Source organism: Phyllobates terribilis, unplaced genomic scaffold, assembly GCF_046119375.1.
Source record: "Phyllobates terribilis strain yellow unplaced genomic scaffold, ASM4611937v1 Scaffold_8__6_contigs__length_399053987, whole genome shotgun sequence".
In the NCBI taxonomy this organism is placed as follows: domain Eukaryota; kingdom Metazoa; phylum Chordata; class Amphibia; order Anura; family Dendrobatidae; genus Phyllobates; species Phyllobates terribilis.
In genome coordinates, this window is record NW_027362768.1 from 266,653,630 (window position 1) to 266,671,230 (window position 17,601).

The 17,601-nt window shown below is 46.2% G+C and overlaps 1 protein-coding gene and 1 long non-coding RNA gene across 5 annotated transcripts in view; one reads left to right on the plus strand and one right to left on the minus strand.

Moving 5' to 3' along the window:
- Window positions 1-17,601, minus strand: part of LOC141157224 (uncharacterized) — a 90,602-nt gene that overhangs the window by 16,215 nt on the left and 56,786 nt on the right. Inside the window, exon 1 of one of the 2 annotated variants that reach the window (XR_012247768.1) lies at window positions 13,449-13,541. The exons of the other annotated variant lie outside the window; for it this stretch is intronic. This is a non-coding gene — a long non-coding RNA (uncharacterized lncRNA). Of the gene's footprint in view, window positions 1-13,448; window positions 13,542-17,601 lie in introns of those variants that run through there. 2 annotated transcript variants of the gene reach the window in all.
- POLR3H (RNA polymerase III subunit H) overlaps window positions 13,507-17,601 on the plus strand; it is a 40,351-nt gene continuing 36,256 nt past the window's right edge. For 2 of the 3 annotated variants that reach the window (XM_073644225.1, XM_073644224.1), the window contains exons 1-3: window positions 13,525-13,661; window positions 14,096-14,375; window positions 14,914-15,042. In XM_073644225.1, the coding sequence (XP_073500326.1) occupies window positions 14,118-14,375; window positions 14,914-15,042 (387 nt within the window). In that variant the 5' untranslated portion in view covers window positions 13,525-13,661; window positions 14,096-14,117. Of the gene's footprint in view, window positions 13,662-14,095; window positions 14,376-14,913; window positions 15,043-17,601 lie in introns of all 3 variants that reach the window. The other variant, XM_073644226.1, reaches the window with a different exon arrangement.

Sequence of the window (17,601 nt, forward strand, 5' to 3'; positions counted from 1 at the left end):
TACTATATGTAGGGGGCTGTGTGTGGGTTCATACTGTATATGGAGGGCTGTGTGGGGGCTCATATTGAATGTATGAATGTAGGGGGCAGTGTGTGGACTCATGCTGTATGTAAAGCACTATGGGGGGCTCATACTGTATGTAGCGGGCTGTGTGTGGGCTCCTACTGTATGTACAGGGCTATGGGGGGCTCATACTGTATGTAGGGGGCTGTGTGTGGGCTCCTTCTGTATATGGGGGGCTCATATTGTATGTAAGGGGCTGTGTGGGGGGCTCATACTGTATGTAGTGGGCGGTGTGTGGGTTCATACTGTATATGGAGGGATGTGTGGGGGCTCAAAATGTATGTAGGGGGCTATGTGAGGATCATATTGCCTGGACCTGTGAGCTGTTATCCTCATTGCAGTTCGGCTTATGGTCTCCTTTTCTTGTCCTGATGGAAGGAATTCCCTGACGAATCCCTGAATGACCAAAGGAGGAGAAAAAGCATCGGAAGAAGATGCCGTTAAGCTAAGTGCACAACTGTTCAGGCCCTATAGGGTCTATACATATAGTGTTGTATCTGCTGTTAGACAGATAACAAACAGGCAATCCCGCATGTGTTGTAAGTGTTGTGGTTGTCTAACAGACAGAAACAAAACATGCAGCCGCAGGGACTCGAATATATTATCCGAGCACTACAAGATACTCGGATAACACCCGAGCGTGCAGGGATAACAAGTTATCTGAGCACGTTCGCTCATCACTATTGTCTTTATGAATTGAGTTTTTAAAATAAAAATAATTTTTTTAGGGTTTTTTTTTGTTTTGTTATGGTTTACATGTATGAAGGCCCCATAGGTTGATTGCTTTTGTTGTTGATTGAGGGGACTATGTGGGGGCTCGTACTGTATATAGGTTATGTCAGCATATTAATTCTGCTCAATATTAAGTGTTACAAATAAAATTAAAAATAATTATAATTAATATGTTAATATTGAGCAGAATTAATTTCAGCCTATTGTTCGGCCTCCACAACAGTCACGGCCTCTCATGTGGCCCCTTCTGAAAATTAATCTCCCACCCCTGCCCTATTATATATGGCGCTATGTTATATATTTTTACCTTATGCTGTACATAAGGAAATAATGTGCGCTCCGCGATACACTCACTGCTATATCTGTCAGCGGGGGGCACACGCCATCTAAACTGACGGGGCCCTGGCTACTCTTAATCCACCCCTGGAAAAGTATCATAGTCTTTAGTAAGTGGGTAGCTCCTCACAATCATAAAAACGCTTTGGCATATTTTAAATAGTAGTGTACAACCCCTTTAATGTTGATGATTATGGCTTACAGCCAATGAAAACACAAAAGTCATTATCTCAGTAAATTTGAATAATTATCAAAAAACACCTGCAAAAGCTTCCTAAGCATTTAAAAGGGTCCCTTAGTCGGTTTCAGTAGGCGCCACAATCATGGGGAAGACTGCTGACTTGACAGATGTCCAGAAGGCAGTCATGGACACACTCCAAAAGGTCCCAGAGTCTGGAGGAAGAGTGGAGAGGCCACAATCCAAGCTGCTTGAGGTCTAGTGTGAAGTTTCCACAATCAGTGATGGTTTGGGAGCCATATCATCTGCTGGTGTAGGTCCACTGTGTTTTATCAAGACCAAAGTCAGCGCAGCCGTCTACCAAGAAATTTTAGAGCACTTCTTGCTTCATTCTGCCGACAAGCTTTTTGGAGATGGAAATTTCATTCGCCAGCAGGACTTGGCACCTGTCCACACTGCCAAAAGTACCAATACACAACAGTATCACTGTGCTTGATTGGCCAGCAAACTCGCCTGACCTTACCCCATAGAGAATCTATGGGGTATTGTCAAGAGGAAGATGAGAGACACCAGACCCAACAATGCAGACGAGCTGAAGGCTGCTATCAAAGCAACCTGGGCTTCATAACACCTCAGCAGTGCCACAGGCTGATCGCCTCCATGACACGCCGCATTGATGCAGTAATTGATGCAAAAAGAGCCCTGACCAAGTATTGAGTGCATTTACTGAACATACATTTTAGTAGGGCAACATTTCAGATTTTAAAATCATTTTTCAAGCTGTTGTTATAAAGTATTCTAATTTACTGAGATAATGACTTTTGTGTTTTCATTGGCTGTAAGCCATAATCATCAACATTAACAGAAATAAACACATAGCTCCCAACCGTCCCGTATTCTGGGGGACTGTCCCGATTTCAGTGTTCAGTCCCGTGTCCCATCACGGCTCAGCTGTTCTCCTGGTTTCTATTTATACTCACCTCTCTGATGTCGAGGTGTAGCTCCTCTTCCTTGGGGGTGGTTCAGTGAATAAATTAAACTATATCACCTACCCCAGACTTGAACCAGGAACTCAGTATCCAGACACTGAAGCTTTACCTATTGAGCTACAGCTCCCAATGGTGAACATAGGAGGATTTAGTTAACTTGACTCTACAATGCAATCAATGCACTCAGAAGCAAATCATACAAGTCCATAGAAATACATTGTATATAGCAATGTATTTTTATTTTGCCTGTATACTGAGCAGAAGAAAATGATTTTTTTGGTCCTATAAATAAAAGTAGTATATTTATAAGCAATTATTATTTTTTTTTTCTGTAAGTCCCTGGTCTTGAATCTAAACCCTCAAAACATTACTGACACAAACACTTAATCTGCAGAGCCACAAGCTCTATTGGGATCAGTACTAGAATTCTGTCTACTTGATCTGTACTACAGGCTCTAGCTAGGCTGATAGAAATACACTGCTGTGTACAATGAATGTATTTTTATACATACATTGTACACAGCAGAATAAGACATTTTTTCATCCTATAAAATTGCTAAAAAAATAACAAAGAAAAACTCTTGATAATGAAATAAAGTCATTTTTAATGATTTTTTAAAAAATAATTAACATCACAAATCAGCAAATAACATGGACATATTTGGTGTCCCTGTAATCGTAACGACCCGCAGAACACAGCAATCAGATTATTTACAGGGATCGGTAAATGACGTAAAAAAATTGCATAATGGTAAATGGGTGTGGATTTGGGTGTGGCCAGGGGTGTGGCCAAAATGTGCAATTATTTGTCCTTCTTTCTGTTCTTCAAAAGTTGGGAGGTATGATAAACACTTGAAATAGAGCACTGTCTATAATGACTATATAATATATGAGCTTCATTTTTTGTATTGAAGAAATGAAATAAATTAACTTTTTGATGATATTCTAATTTTGTGAGATGCACCTGTAATAGTGCAAATTAGAAAATAAATCACTGATGGTAAAAACTGAAACACTGCCCAAACACTGATGAAACTCAGATTCAAAACACTGATGAAATAGACGTCTGAATGAGGCCCAAAATGCTATTAATGTCATCTCAGCAATGAATGGCTGTTATAGGAATAAGTAATCAAAACTATATACAAATCAGCAGCACAGCAATCATGGTAAAAGAAGCCCAGGCATGAACTTTTTCCCCCTAAACCCTGAAGTTTGTAAATGGCAATAACTATCTAAAAACAAGCAACTTTGCAATTTGCTTGTTATTAAAAATTATCAAGAATGAAATGTTTTTAATTATGTTGTTTATTATTAGTGATGAGCGAGCACTAAATTGTTCGGGTACTCGATGCTCGGGTCGAGCAAATTGGTCGAGCAACGAGCCCAATGTAAGTCTATAGGAAACTCGAGCATTTTTCAGGCAGCTCCACCCGGCGTTCTGCAGAGGCCTAAAAATTGCCCAAACCTATGGGAACAGTGCTCAAATGACATGGGAACAGCATGGGAAAGGCCCCTGGAAGCATTTCCGACTCCCAGGTCACTGCTGTCAACAATGTTGTCAGAGGTATTACGCCACTTTTACGGACTCACAATAAAACAAAAACGAAACCAAAATGGATTTTCCTGGGAAATATATTAATGAACATCCTTTCCAGGGTAATGACTTGTATATAAGGCAAAATAAGTAACCAAAACCAAAAATACTCCTCCACACCTTGGGCTATGTTCACACGTAGCGTTTTTTTCACTTTTGCATTGCTTTCAACCGTGACAAATGCATTCACTGGGAAATGTCATTTTAACATTTTACAACCTTATCTGGCCATGTGGTGTGTGACACATCATCAGACACATGCATACAGTTCTGAAAAGACATGGGAACAGCATGGGGAAGACCTCTGGAAGCATTTCTGACTCCCAGGTCACTGCCTAAAAGTGTGCCCATCATAAGTGATCCTTGTCGCATGCGAAGATGCCTCCAGCCATGCACCTGTCGTTGCAGACTTGCAACAATCACCGTCCACGTCCTTGTCCCAGTGCAGTATTCAGTTGTCCCTACCCCATTCCTTGGAATGCAAGCACAAGTATGCAGCCAGCCACCCACCCACCCACAGGCTGCAATGCTATACTGCCAATTTTTTGACAGCTGCTTGCATTTGAAATGTGGCCTTTTAGGCTCGTGGAGGTGGAAGCTTTTCATAACCTTATGCCGGCGGCGGCCGGGTGTCCATAATCGGACCCCAGCCGCCACTGTTTCTCCCGGTGTCATCTCCGCCTTCCACAAGCACGGGTCCCGCAACATTACCCGTGCCCTCCCCAGTGCACTTACTGGGAAGGACTGCCTAACCACAAACACGTGGACAGGTGAATGTGGCCAGGGATGGTACGGAGCCAGTCCACAGCTTTTTTTGCTGAGAGTTGTATTTAGCTCGGTGAAAGGACTGGCATAGGAGGGAAACCGTATCTACCCTGGGTGTCATTTCTCCCAGGAAGTACTCTAATGCAGCTTGTTGCAGAAGCAATGGCAGCCCGTCCAACATCAACTCGCACTTGTCGGTGGTGCTTTGACACACAAACATCTTTCTTTGCGCATTTAATTTCATGAATACAGAATTGGACAATGGCCTGATCTGCAATGCGGTTTAAGAAATAACATGCATAAGCATGTCCAATCCACATTAAAAAAGCAGCCATAGAGTGTCCGGGAACCTTCCCCCCCACTTTTCTTTGCCAGGGCTGCTTCTCGGCAGGGTTGGACGGGCCCACCAGAGACTCCTCCGGTGGGCCCTGGCTTCTCCTTCAGGAGAGTTCATAGTGCCGAGGTGAGGCCATGATGATGATAGAGGCCACAATGTGCTTAGTTTTCTGTTACTTGGAATGCAAGCGCAAGTATGCAGCCAGCCACCCACCCACCCACAGGCCGCAACACTAAACTGCCAGATTTCTGGGCAGCTGCTTGCACTTGAAATATGGCCTTTTAGGCTCGTGGAGGTGGAAGCTTTCCACAACCTCATGCCGGCGGCGGCTGGGTGTCCATACTCGGTCCCCAGCCGCCACTGTTTCTCCAAGTGTCGTCTCCACCTTCCACAAGCACGGGTCCCACAACATTACCCGTGCCCTCCCCAGTGCACTTACTGGGAAGGACCGCCTACCCACACACACGTGGACAGGTGAATGTGGCCAGGGACGGTACGGAGCCAGTCCACAGCTTTTTTTGATGAGAATACAACATTTAGCTCGGTGAAAGGACTAGCATAGAGGGAAAAAGAAACTACTCTGGGTGTCATTTCTCCGTCACCAGGTTCCGCCCATTGTCACACACGACCATGCGTGGCTGTATGTTCAGCGGTGAGAGCCACAGATCAGGCTGTTGTGTTACAGTTTTCAACAACTCTGCAGCGCTGGGCGGTTTGCCAATTAAGCATGTTATCTTCAGCACAGACTGTTGCCGCTTGGCCAAGGCAGTGCTGCAGTGCTGTCAGCTTGTTACTGATGTGGTCATTTCGGAGATGGAGGAGGAGGTGCAGGAGCTAAACAATGTGATTACATTGAGGTTAAATTGGTGATGCTGTTTTTTATACTAAAGAAAGATCCTAATTGTTGTGTTTTTTTTACGTTATTTTTTAAGACAAATGCATTCACCGGGAAATGTCATTTTAACATTTTACAACCTTATCTGGCAATGTGGTGTGTGACACATCATCAGACACATCCTGTTTTATTTATAATGGAGGGACTCAAAGTCATAAAGCCTATTTTTATAGGGCCATCAGACGGCCCTTACTATTCTTAAAAGGCCAGCAGTCGGCCCTTGCTATTGTTAGAGAGCCATCAGCCGGCTATGCTTTGTTGTTCCCATTATTAACAAGTGGGTCTCCTATACTGTTATTGTGTATCCAGTGACTGCAAGGGCTGCCAAAAATTTGGACGCAACCCAATACCCCTTTGAAGAGACATAGAGGAGGGTATCAGTAAAAAAAATGTTCCCATTATAAAGGAGCGGGACTCCTATAGTGGTAATGCCCATGCTGTGACTGCAAGGGCTGCCAAAATTTGGGAAAAACTCCACTTTAAGAATTTAAAGACACATAGAGCAGGGCACTTCAATGCCCCTTGGAAGAGACGTGGAGGAGGGCCTCATAAAAAATGTTCCCATTAGAAAGGAGAGGGCCTCCTATACTTGTAATGCCCATGCACTAAGCATATGGGCTGACAAACATTTACCCCTGGGGGGTATACATGAACATACTGTATAATTTTTTTTTTTTTTTACGGGCATCATAAACACCCTTTAAAAAAATTATGTGGGTGTTGCATCACGGACCACGGTCACCCTGGTGATATGGTGGTGGAGGATGAGGAGATGGAGGAGGACAAGAGCAAATAGCCTAAATCAGGAAGCGTATACCCATGTCTGGGTGTGAAAAGGTGCATGGGAATACACCTCCCAAAAAAGACACTGCATTTGAGTTTATGTTACTCTGCTAATATTCAGTGGTGTTGAGAAGTCTGGCCCAATTCAGCCCTTGTTCCTTTTTCTAAGAGTCAGCCTGTCAGCATTTTCAGTTGACAGGCGGATTCGCTTATCAGTTATAATTCCATCAGCGGCACTAAAAACCCGCTCTGATAAAAGGCTGGCGGCAGGGGAGGCCAGGACCTCCAAAGCATAGAGAGCCAGTTCATTCCACGTATCCAGCTTGGATACCCAATAATTATAAGGAACAGAGGAATCATGGAGGATGTTGGTACGGTCGGCAAGGTACTCCCTCAGCATCTTCCAAAACTTTGCACTCCTTGTGAGAGTACTCCGCGCCTCAGGGCCTGTGCGATGGGATGGTCTGAGAAAACTCTCCCAAAACTTTGACAGTGTTCCCCTGCCTCTGCGGGATTGGAGTTGTGTCTCTCTCACCAGTTCTCCTTGGTTGTCCAAGGAAGTGTGCCCTATGCCGCCAGCGTTTTCAGGTTGGAATTTTTTTAATAGTTCCGCAACAAGGGCCTTCAGGTACAGCCCCATTTTTGTAGACCTGTCCGCCTCAGAAATAAGAGATATAAAGTTCTCCTTGTAGCGTGGGTCTAGAAGTGTCACCAACCAGTAATGACTGTCACCCAAAATTTTGAGAACGCGAGGGTCATTGGAAAGGCAGCGTAACATAAACTCAGCGATGCATGCCAGACTACTAACAGGCAAGACTTCCGTGTCCTCACCAAGAGGATGACTGACCATGCTCTCCTCCTCCTCTCTGTCCTCTGGCCATCCACGCTGAACAGACGGTATGACAGCTGTGCAGGTAGTACCGTCTATAGTGCATGAAACTAGCTCCTGTCCTTCCTCCTCATTGTCACCCAATCCACGTTGGGATGAGATGAGGCTTGGCTGTGTGTAATCACCCTGTATGGTTCCTAGTTCCATCTCATCGTGCTCCGCCTGCAATGCATCCTCTTTGATTATGAGCAGAGAGCGTTTCTGAAGACAGAGAAGCGGGATGGTGACACTAATTATGGTGTCATCGCCGCTCACCATCTTGGTGGAGTCCTCAAAGTTTTGGAGGATGGTACATATGTCTGACATCCATGTCCACTCCTGAGGTCTTATGTGTGGAGTCTGAACTGAATACCGATGGCCTTGTTGATGCTGGTACTCAACAACTGCCCTCTTCTGCTCAAAAATCCTTCCCAACATCTGCAGTGTAGAGTTCCAACGCGTGGGGACATCACACACCAGTTTGTGAGCCGGAAGCTGCAAACGCTGCTGAAACACGGCAAGGGCGGCGGAATCTGTTGCTGACTTTCTAAAATTGGCACACAGGCGGCGTACTTTAACAAGCAGATCTGGTTGCTCTGGGTAGGATTTGAGAAACCGCTGAACCATGAGGTTAAGCACATGGGCCAGGCATGGTACGCTTGTGAGCTCGCCTCGCCTCAGAACCGCAACCAGGTTCGGGCCATTGTCACACACGACCATGCCTGGCTGTAGGTTCAGCGGTGTGAGCCACAGATCTGCATGCTCTTTCAGAGCTGTCCACAACTCTTCAGCATTGTGCGGTTTGTCACCTAAGCATATTAGCTTCAGCACAGCCTGTTGCCGCTTGGCCGAGGCAGTGCTGCAGTGCTTCCACCTTGTGACTGATGTGTTCATTTCGGAGATGGAGGCTGAAGAGGAGGAGGCTGAGGTGCAGGAGATGTAGACTGTGGGGGCAACCGTGATTGACCTAGGGCCCACAATCCATGGCGTCGGGAGGACGTGTTCCGTCCCAAGGTCCGACTGGGTCCCGGCTTCCACTATGTTAACCCAGATGTACCGTCCCTGCCCATAAGCACTTGTCCACGTGTCCGTGGTTAGGTGGACTTTCCCAGTAACTGCGCTGTTGAGGGCACGGCTAATGTTTTTGGACACGTGCTTGTGTATTGCGGGGATGGCACACCAGGAGAAATAGTGGCGGCTGGGGATTGAGTACCGAGGGATGGCCGCCACCATCAGGTTGCGGAATGCTTCAGTCTCCACGAGCCTAAAAGGCAACATTTCGAGCGCAAGCAGTCATGAAATGTGAGAATTTAGTAGTGTGGCCTGTGGGGCGTTGGCTGCATATTTGCGCTTGCGTTCCAAGGACTGGGGTATGGACAACTGAACACTGCGCTGGGACAAGGACATGGACGTGCTTCCTGATGCTGCTACTTGAGAGTGCGCAATGGCAGGTGCAGGGCAGGAGGCATCTTCGCATGCACCATGAACAGGGGATTGGCTTGCATGCACAACAGCGGAAGAAGCAATGGTGCCACCTGCAGACACTGTTCCTGGACCCTGGGGTTCGGCCCACAAAGTTGGGTGCTTTGCTGCCATGTGCCTGATCATACTAGTGGTGGTCAGGCTGGTAGTTTTGCCACCCCTGCTGATGCTGGCCTGGCAGGTGGTGCAAATGGCCTTTTTGGGGTTATCGGCAGAGTCCTTAAAAAACAGCCAGACTCGGGAAGACTTAACAGTTGTACTGGCAACTTCCTTCATGCTGGTGTTACGGGGAACGGTTGTCTGTCTTCTGTCTGCAGCCACCACACTGCTTCTTCCTGCCTGTTGGGGTGCTCTGCCTCCCTCCCCCTGTGTGCTGCTGTCCTCGCTCTGCATGTCCTCCTGCCAGGTTGGGTCAGTTACTATATCAGCCACCACTTCAGCACCCTGGACCTCCTCCTTTCTGGCAATTGTGTCTCATCGTCCACCTCTTGTGACACTTTCCCACCATCGCTCTAAAGAGCGCCAAACATGCAGGGAGGGAACCCGAGCTCCCGCCAAGCAACCCCGGAAATGCTCGGCGAGCGCCGAGCATCTTGAGTAGTGAGATGCTCGGGCGAGCACCGAGCAGTAGCGAGCATGCTCGCTCATCACTATTTATTATGGCAAGCAATGCAGTCTAGCGACCTCTTTTCTTCTTTCCAATAGAACTTGTTAGCACTGGCCAGGATCACTGGGGTGTACTGTTAGCTCACAATCCCAACCAACTTCAGTGCCATGACGCTCCTCCGATGCTGCAGTCAAAGCTGCCTCATAAATTATATAGCAGTAACGGTGAATACACAGTTCATGCCAGAAACGAAATTATGCCGTTGGTCTGACCTGTCAATCAAGCAGGAGGGTGCTGCTCTCAGACTCCGGTCTCTGAATTTTGGCTGCAGATACGACATCCCAACTACAGTGCACCTCACCTCCAGAGCCAATCACTGAACTCCGATGTAAATGACGGAGCCGTCGCGGAGCACAGCGATTGGCTGCAATGGTGATGTTACCAGTGACTACAGTGCACGACTGTAATGTAGCAGAGATTACTTTGCCATCTGCTGCCATTCTCTGCATAGGCAATGACCAAGATGACAGAGTTCAGTATATTAATTATACTGAGCACTTTGTCATCTCGGTCGATGCCTATGCAGAGTGTCACAGCACAAGAAAGTCATCTCTACTGCTGTGATACCTCATAGGCAGCAATAGAGGCAGTGTAAGAAAGGCTGTGCAACTCTTAATGAATAAATACTTGAGGTGCATTTACCCATGGCAATTATCGTGAACAAACATTCGTAGGAACATTAATTTCCCGATAATTGGCCAGTATTAACAGGCTACCGATCATCTGAAAAATTAGTGTTACGCTGTTGTTTGGGTGAAATGATATTTAGACTACGTTCAGACCATCTTTTTCAGGTACATTCTGCCTCGAATCCACCTGAGAAAGCACCACTAAGTCTACATAACAAGAATCTACATACCGTAATGCACAGCAATGTAGCAGCAACATTTTTTGTTACTTCTTTTAACAGCTTTAGCAAACTGTAAAGAGGCTAAAAGAAGTGACATGTCCATTCTTCGGGCAGATGCGTTTCAAAGTCGCCCACTCTTTATAGCTGAAAGTATAGGCAAAGGCACCGGCAACGCAGACACTGCAAAAACTGATGCCAATACCACCAGCGAAGCCGCAGCAAGAAAAAGACTGCCAGCTTGTTCCTTAAGCAACTTTGCCTAGGAAAACCTTGGCGGCTCCGCCGGCATCTTACAAGGGAACCTTTCACCAGGTTTTTCCCCATATAAAGTAGGACCAGCACCTGTAAGCCCTATGTTATAGCATACTATAATGCTGTATATATGTCCCCAATATGCTCTGCATAACACAAAAAATAGCTTTTATTATACCCACCTACGGTGGAATCCGGACGGCGTTTCTGGTCTTGATCCAGTGCTTCCTCTCTTCTTACAATCCTCCTTCTTGCTTCATGTGGATGACGCATCTTACTTCATCCACACAGTGTCCTCCATCATGCTCCTGCGCAGGCGTACTTCTCTATGCCCTGCTGAGGGCAGAGCAAAGTACTGTAGTGCGCATGCACCGGCGCTCAATGGCCTTTCCCCACACATGCGCATTACAGTGCTATGCTCTGCCCTCACCAAAGTACACGGGTGCAGGATCACGACGGAGGACATTGTGTGGATGACATAGGACGCTTCATACACACAAAGCAAGAAGGAGGACGGCAATAATAAGAGAGGAGGAGCTGGATCAAGACCAACATCACCCATTGGACCGGACAGCACCATAGACGAGTATAATAAAAGCTATTTTTTCTGTTATGGAGGGTATATTGGGGACATATAGACAGCATTCTAGAATTCTATTTTTAATGCCTTAAAAATAGAAAGGCCAGATTAGACTTCGCCAGATAACATTGAAAGCCAGCTCAGTTCTGGAAAAACATTTTTTGGACAGGTGAACCCAAGATCAACGGGAAGAAGAAAGTGTGGAGAAGGCTTAGAACGGCTCATGATACAAAGCATACCACATCCTCTGTAAAACATGGTGGAGGCAGTGTGCTGGCATGGGCATGCATGGCTTCCAATGGCACTGCACTGGGTCACTGTTTATTGGTGATGTGACTTGATGACAGAAGCAGTCGGATGAATGAATAGTGATGTGCGAGCGTGCTCGCAACTGCTCTGTACTCGCCCGAGCATCTCACTGTTCGAGATGCTCAGCAAGTACTTTCTGGATGCTCGGGTGGGAGCTCGAATTCCCGCCCCCCACGTTTGGCGCTGTTTACACAGCAAATAAACATGCGGGATTGCCTGCCAGTCACTGGAATGACACAGCCATGTTGCTTTTGGCATTACAGTGATTGGCTGGCTGCATAGCGTCATCAGGTCTATAAAAGATCCGGTGACCCTATGCTCGGCACAGTGTACCCTTCAGACAGGGAAAGCTGCAGCTGAGTGAGGGAGAGAATTGGTGGTTTATTTAGTGAGGTATTCTACAGCAATATATACCTAAACTAACAGTCCTTCTAAGGACTAATTCAGATGCATATCAATCCTGGTGATAGCAGGAGTTAGGCAGGCACTCATATCAGAGTGCAGTCCGATGTTTTACACACACCCATAGACTTGTATGGATGAAAATGATCCGACTGTCTGATGCATTCGCAACGTGCTGCAATTGTTTTCTCATGCCAAATCGGCATGAGAAAATAATCAGAGATCTGCACTGCCTCATAGTATAACATTGGGCCGAGTGCTATGTGATAAAACATCAGATAGCACTCGACCATGTTACACGTCAGTGTGAGCGAGCCCTTAATCATATACTCCACAAATCTGGCCTTTATGGAAGAGTGGCAAGAAGAAAGACATTTTTGAAAGCAAGCCATAAGAAGCCCCATTTACAGTTTGCAAATAAACATGTAGGACACAGGATGTGGAAGAAGGTGCTCTGGTCAGATGATACACCATCCCCAAAGTCAAACATGGTGGAGGAAGCATCACGCTGTGGAGAGGCTTTTTTTCAGCAGAGGCAGGGAAGCTGGTCAGAGTTGATGGGAAGATGGATAGAGCTAAATACAGGGCAACCCTGGAGGAAAACCTGTAGAGACTGCAAAAGACTTGAGACTGGGGCGCAAGTTCATCTTCCAGCAGAACAATGACCCTAAACATCCTGTTGGAGCTACACTGGATGGTTTAGATCAAAGCATATTCATGTGTGTGAATGGCCGAGTCACAGTCCAGACCTAGATCCTATTGAGAATCTGTGGTAATTTACAGATTACAGACGTCTCCATCCAATCTCATGGAGCTAGAGCGAGTGTGCAAAGAAGAATGGGAAAAATGTCACCTCTAGATGTACAAAGCTGGTAGAGACAGACCCCAAAAGACTGCAGCAACAATTGCAGTGACAGGTGGTCCTACGAAGTATAGACTCAGAGGGCTCAATACAAATGCACATCACAATTTTAAGATTTATATTTTTAAAATATTTAGTAAACCAGGTATCATTTCCCTCACACTTCACAAACAGTTCCTGCTTAGTGTTGGCATATCACATAACATCCCAATGAAATCCATAGAAGCTTGTGGTGCAACATGAAAAAATGTGGAAAAGTTCAGGGGTATGTAGACTGTCAAAGCACCGTGTATACAGCAAGATGTTTATATGCAGAGTACAGATAGCTCTGCACTGTGTAATGGCTGCGAGGCACAGGCACATGAGCTTGTGTGTAGATGTGTACACACCTATATATACATAACCACATAGCTATGTGCGGGAACCTCTGCACTGCCATCATTACACTATATACACACGCACATAAAACCGCAGCATCTGCACTGTGTGACCACCACCCACCAACACCCGAAGCTCTGTCCTCCGATCTGCGGCTGCGCACATTCCCTGCTCTCGCGTTCCTAATACACAAGTGTCCGGAGCCTGACTCCTCCCACTCACGTGACGGATCACATGGCCATTACGTCATGAAAGGTCCTTCACCTGTACGATCCAGCGGCTTCATGGCATCGCAGACACGTGTGTAGCTGGAGGCTCAGAGGCTGCGGAGCGCAGGTATGGCCGCGGCAGGGCACGGGGCGATGCTCCTGGTGTGCACTGCGGCTTCTGGAGATCGCCTGCAGCGCTGCTCCCGCTCTCTGTGTCCTTCTCTGAGTGATTTTCAATGCAATAATAAAATATCAGAATTGGTGCAAAGACAAGTGACGTCAGAAGGATTAATGGAAAGCATTTTACTAAATAAGTGTATACATGTGACGTAAGAACCGCAGGCTCCGCCGCCATTGTTACGAGAAGTCACCATGTACACCATTCTGGCAGCTGCACCTTTTCTCTTACTTGTAAACCTTGCTTTTTTCTCATGTATAATTCACACACATCCGCCGCCCCGGGTGAATTCCCGATGGCATTTTACGCCATGAGCACAGATTTAGGTGCACTTTGCAGCATAAAGGGTTAAAACCGCTGCTATTCTGTACCTGAACCTACAGGAGACGTGATTTCTGGCAGAAGATGAGTGTACGTGTGAACACCGCCTTAGACGGATCTGGTCACACAGCTGCATGTGGTGTCTGCGCAGAGATTACTATACGGAGATTTTGGAGCAGATCCGCTAGAGATGGTGAGAATCAATTCCCATGTCCACCTGCCGTGACTCGTGTGTGGGCGCTGCAGCACCTCTTACCTGCCAGCGTCTGCGACTTTTACATCACTGTTGCAGTGCGACATCGCGGAAGGCCAGCTAATCAGAAGAGCAGGGGGCTCTGGCAGGTAAGAGGGGTTATCTTGCTCCTGTGCAGCCGCCACACACCACAGTTGTGGATGATTGAATGGGACCTGTGAATTGATTTACATCAGTAAACAGATGGACAGTGAAATCTGGCGCTCCCACCCAGGTGTGCGCACCACTGCGGCAACAGATCCGCCAAACCTATGCCAATAGGGATAGAAAGATTGCAGTGTGCGCTGTGGTCCCACCTCTATATAAAGGCTGAGTACACTGGTTATAAATGTCCCCCTTACCAGCTTAGTCTGCTGGAGTTCAAATTCTCCAAAAAGTGAGTGAAGGAAGGAGCAGTCACATCAGATATTGATGTGATCTGGATTTCTCTTTTGTTCATTCACTTTGCATTTTGTTAATTGATAAAATCAATACACATTTTTGCAAGCATTCCTAGCAGCATTTTTTCCAACACCTGCCTAAAACTTTTGCACAGTACTGTGTAATATATGTTAATGTATATCTAATATATATATTTGCATGTTTCTGCACCTATATTTTATATTCTATTTTTTTCTGTATTTCCAGCCCTTGCCAGCTTCCGCCATGTTTGTCCTCGTAGAGATGGTGGACACTGTGCGGACTACTCCATGGCAGTTTGAACGGAAACTAAATGACTCAATTGCTGAAGAACTCAACAAGAAATTGGCCAATAAGGTAAAATATATTGGAGCTTCCCTTTTGGGATAAGGATGATTGTGAGATGAATTTAGTTGCCCATACACATGAGTTAGCGGTCAGACGATTGCTTATGACGCTAACCCGTTCAATAGGCTCGTGTGCTTTTAAAGAGAAGTTCGCCGTTGGCCATTGTCAGACGTCTCTAGCAGCAGTGTATACAGTGCCTACAAGTAGTATTCAACCCCCTGCAGATTTAGCTGGTTGACACATGCGGAATTAACTTGGCATTGTGACATTTGTACTGTAGATCAGCCTGGAAGTGGGAAATGCACTGCAGCAAATTTTGTTTTTGTTTTTTTTTTAAAACGTTAAAAGTTAATTCAGAGTGTCATTTATTATTCAACCCCTCAAACCACAAGAATTCTGTTTGGTCCCCCTAAAGTATTAAGAAGTAGTTCAGGCACCAAGAATAATGAGCTTCACATGTGTGGATTAAAGATCTCTTTTGCCAGCCTTTTCTGACTATTTAAGACCCTCCCCAAACTTGTGAACAGCACTCAGACATGGTCAACATGGGAAAGACAAAGGAGCATTCCAAGGCCATCAGAGACAAGATCGTGGAGGGTCACAAGGCTGGCAAGGGGTACCAAACCCTTTCCAAGGAGTTGGGCCTACCTGTCTCCACTGTTGGGAGCATCATCCGTAAGTGGAAGGCTTATGGAACTACTGTTAGCCTTCCACGGCCTGGACAGCCTTTGAAAGTGTCCTCCCGTGCCGAGGCCAGGCTTGTCCGAAGAGTCAAGGCTAACCCAAGGACAACAAGGAAGGAGCTCCGGGAAGATCTCATGGCAGTGGGGACATTGGTTTCAGTCAATACCATAAGTAACGTACTCAACCGCAATGGTCTCCTTTCCAGACGAGCCTGTATGGTACCTTTACTTTCAAAGGGTCATGTCAAGGCTCGTCTACAGTTTGCTCATGATCACTTGGAGGACTCTGAGACAGACTGGTTCAAGGTTCTATGGTCTGATGAGACCAAGATCGAGATCTTTGGTGCCAACCACACACGTGACGTTTGGAGACTGGATGGCACTGCATACGACCCCAAGAATACCATCCCTACAGTCAAGCATGGTGGTGGCAGCATCATGCTGTGGGGCTGTTTCTCAGCCAAGGGGCCTGGCCATCTGGTCCGCATCCATGGGAAGATGGATAGCACGGCCTACCTGGAGATTTTGGCCAAGAACCTCCGCTCCTCCATCAAGGATCTTAAGATGGGTCGTAATTTCATCTTCCAACAAGACAACGACCCAAAGCACACAGCCAAGAAAACCAAGGCCTGGTTCAAGAGGGAAAAAGTCAAGGTGTTGGAGTGGCCTAGTCAGTCTCCTGACCTTAACCCAATTGAAAACTTGTGGAAGGAGCTCAAGAATAAAGTCCACATGAGACACCCAAAGAACCTAGATAACTTGGAGAAGATCTGCATGGAGGAGTGGGCCAAGATACCTCCACAGACCTGTGCCGGCCTGATCAGGTCTTATAAAAGACGATTATTAGCTGAAATTGCAAACAAGGGTTATTCCACAAAATATTAAACATAGGGGTTGTATAATAATTGACCCACACTTTTATGTTTAAAATTTAATAAAATTCAACTGAGCAACATAACTTTTTGGTTTGTAAGATTTATGCTTCTGTTCATAAAACCTACTCTCGTTTGCAGTTTGAAGGCTCTAACTTATTTGCATCTTATCAAACCAGCTAAATCTGCAGGGGGTTGAATTCTACTTGTAGGCACTGTATCTCAGTCTAATATTTCTCTCCACCAAGATCTTCTGCCGTTTTAACGGCGGTCAGGAATAAGTGAATAGCGCCCCCCACAGTTGCAGATTCCACAGATGACAGCCGTATATGACAGCTGAAACCCTGCAGTATCAGCCCCAGCTGGTTTTGGAAGCGATAAGAGCCGATTGACACCTTAAATACCGTTGTCAATCGCAGCAGAGGTATCTAAGTGGTTAAAAAAAAACTATGGCAGGATCAACCCCCACCACGATCGTAATCACGGGTGCCGATTGTTGCGATGGTGCCCTGAGGTCATCTGATGACAGCAGAGTACGGTGGCCTGTAAGAGCCTGCTTATAAGCAGGGTCTCACTGGCTCTGCCAATGACTCACTGACAGGTCTCATGCACTGCAGTATACGAGTACTGCAGTGCATGAGACCAATGATTAGACCAAAAATTATACATGTCTCACATTGGGACTTAAAAAAAAAAAAAAAAAACACACACACACAAAAGCGCACCCAAATCATGAAATGTTGTTTTGCCACTACAAGTGCGGCGTTGGAGGTAAAACTATAAAAAAACAAAAAAGTACACATAATTGGTATCACCTGGATTTGGAGTGATATGCATCTGAATATGGTCTCGCAATGGGTCTGAGGATCTCATCCTGGGACCTAATGGCAGTCAGGGTACCTCTGGCGAGCACATGGAGGGCTGTGCGGCCCTCCAAAGAAATCCCACCCCACACCATTACTGACCCACTGCCAAACCGGTCATGCTGAAGGATGTTGTAGGCAGCAGATCGC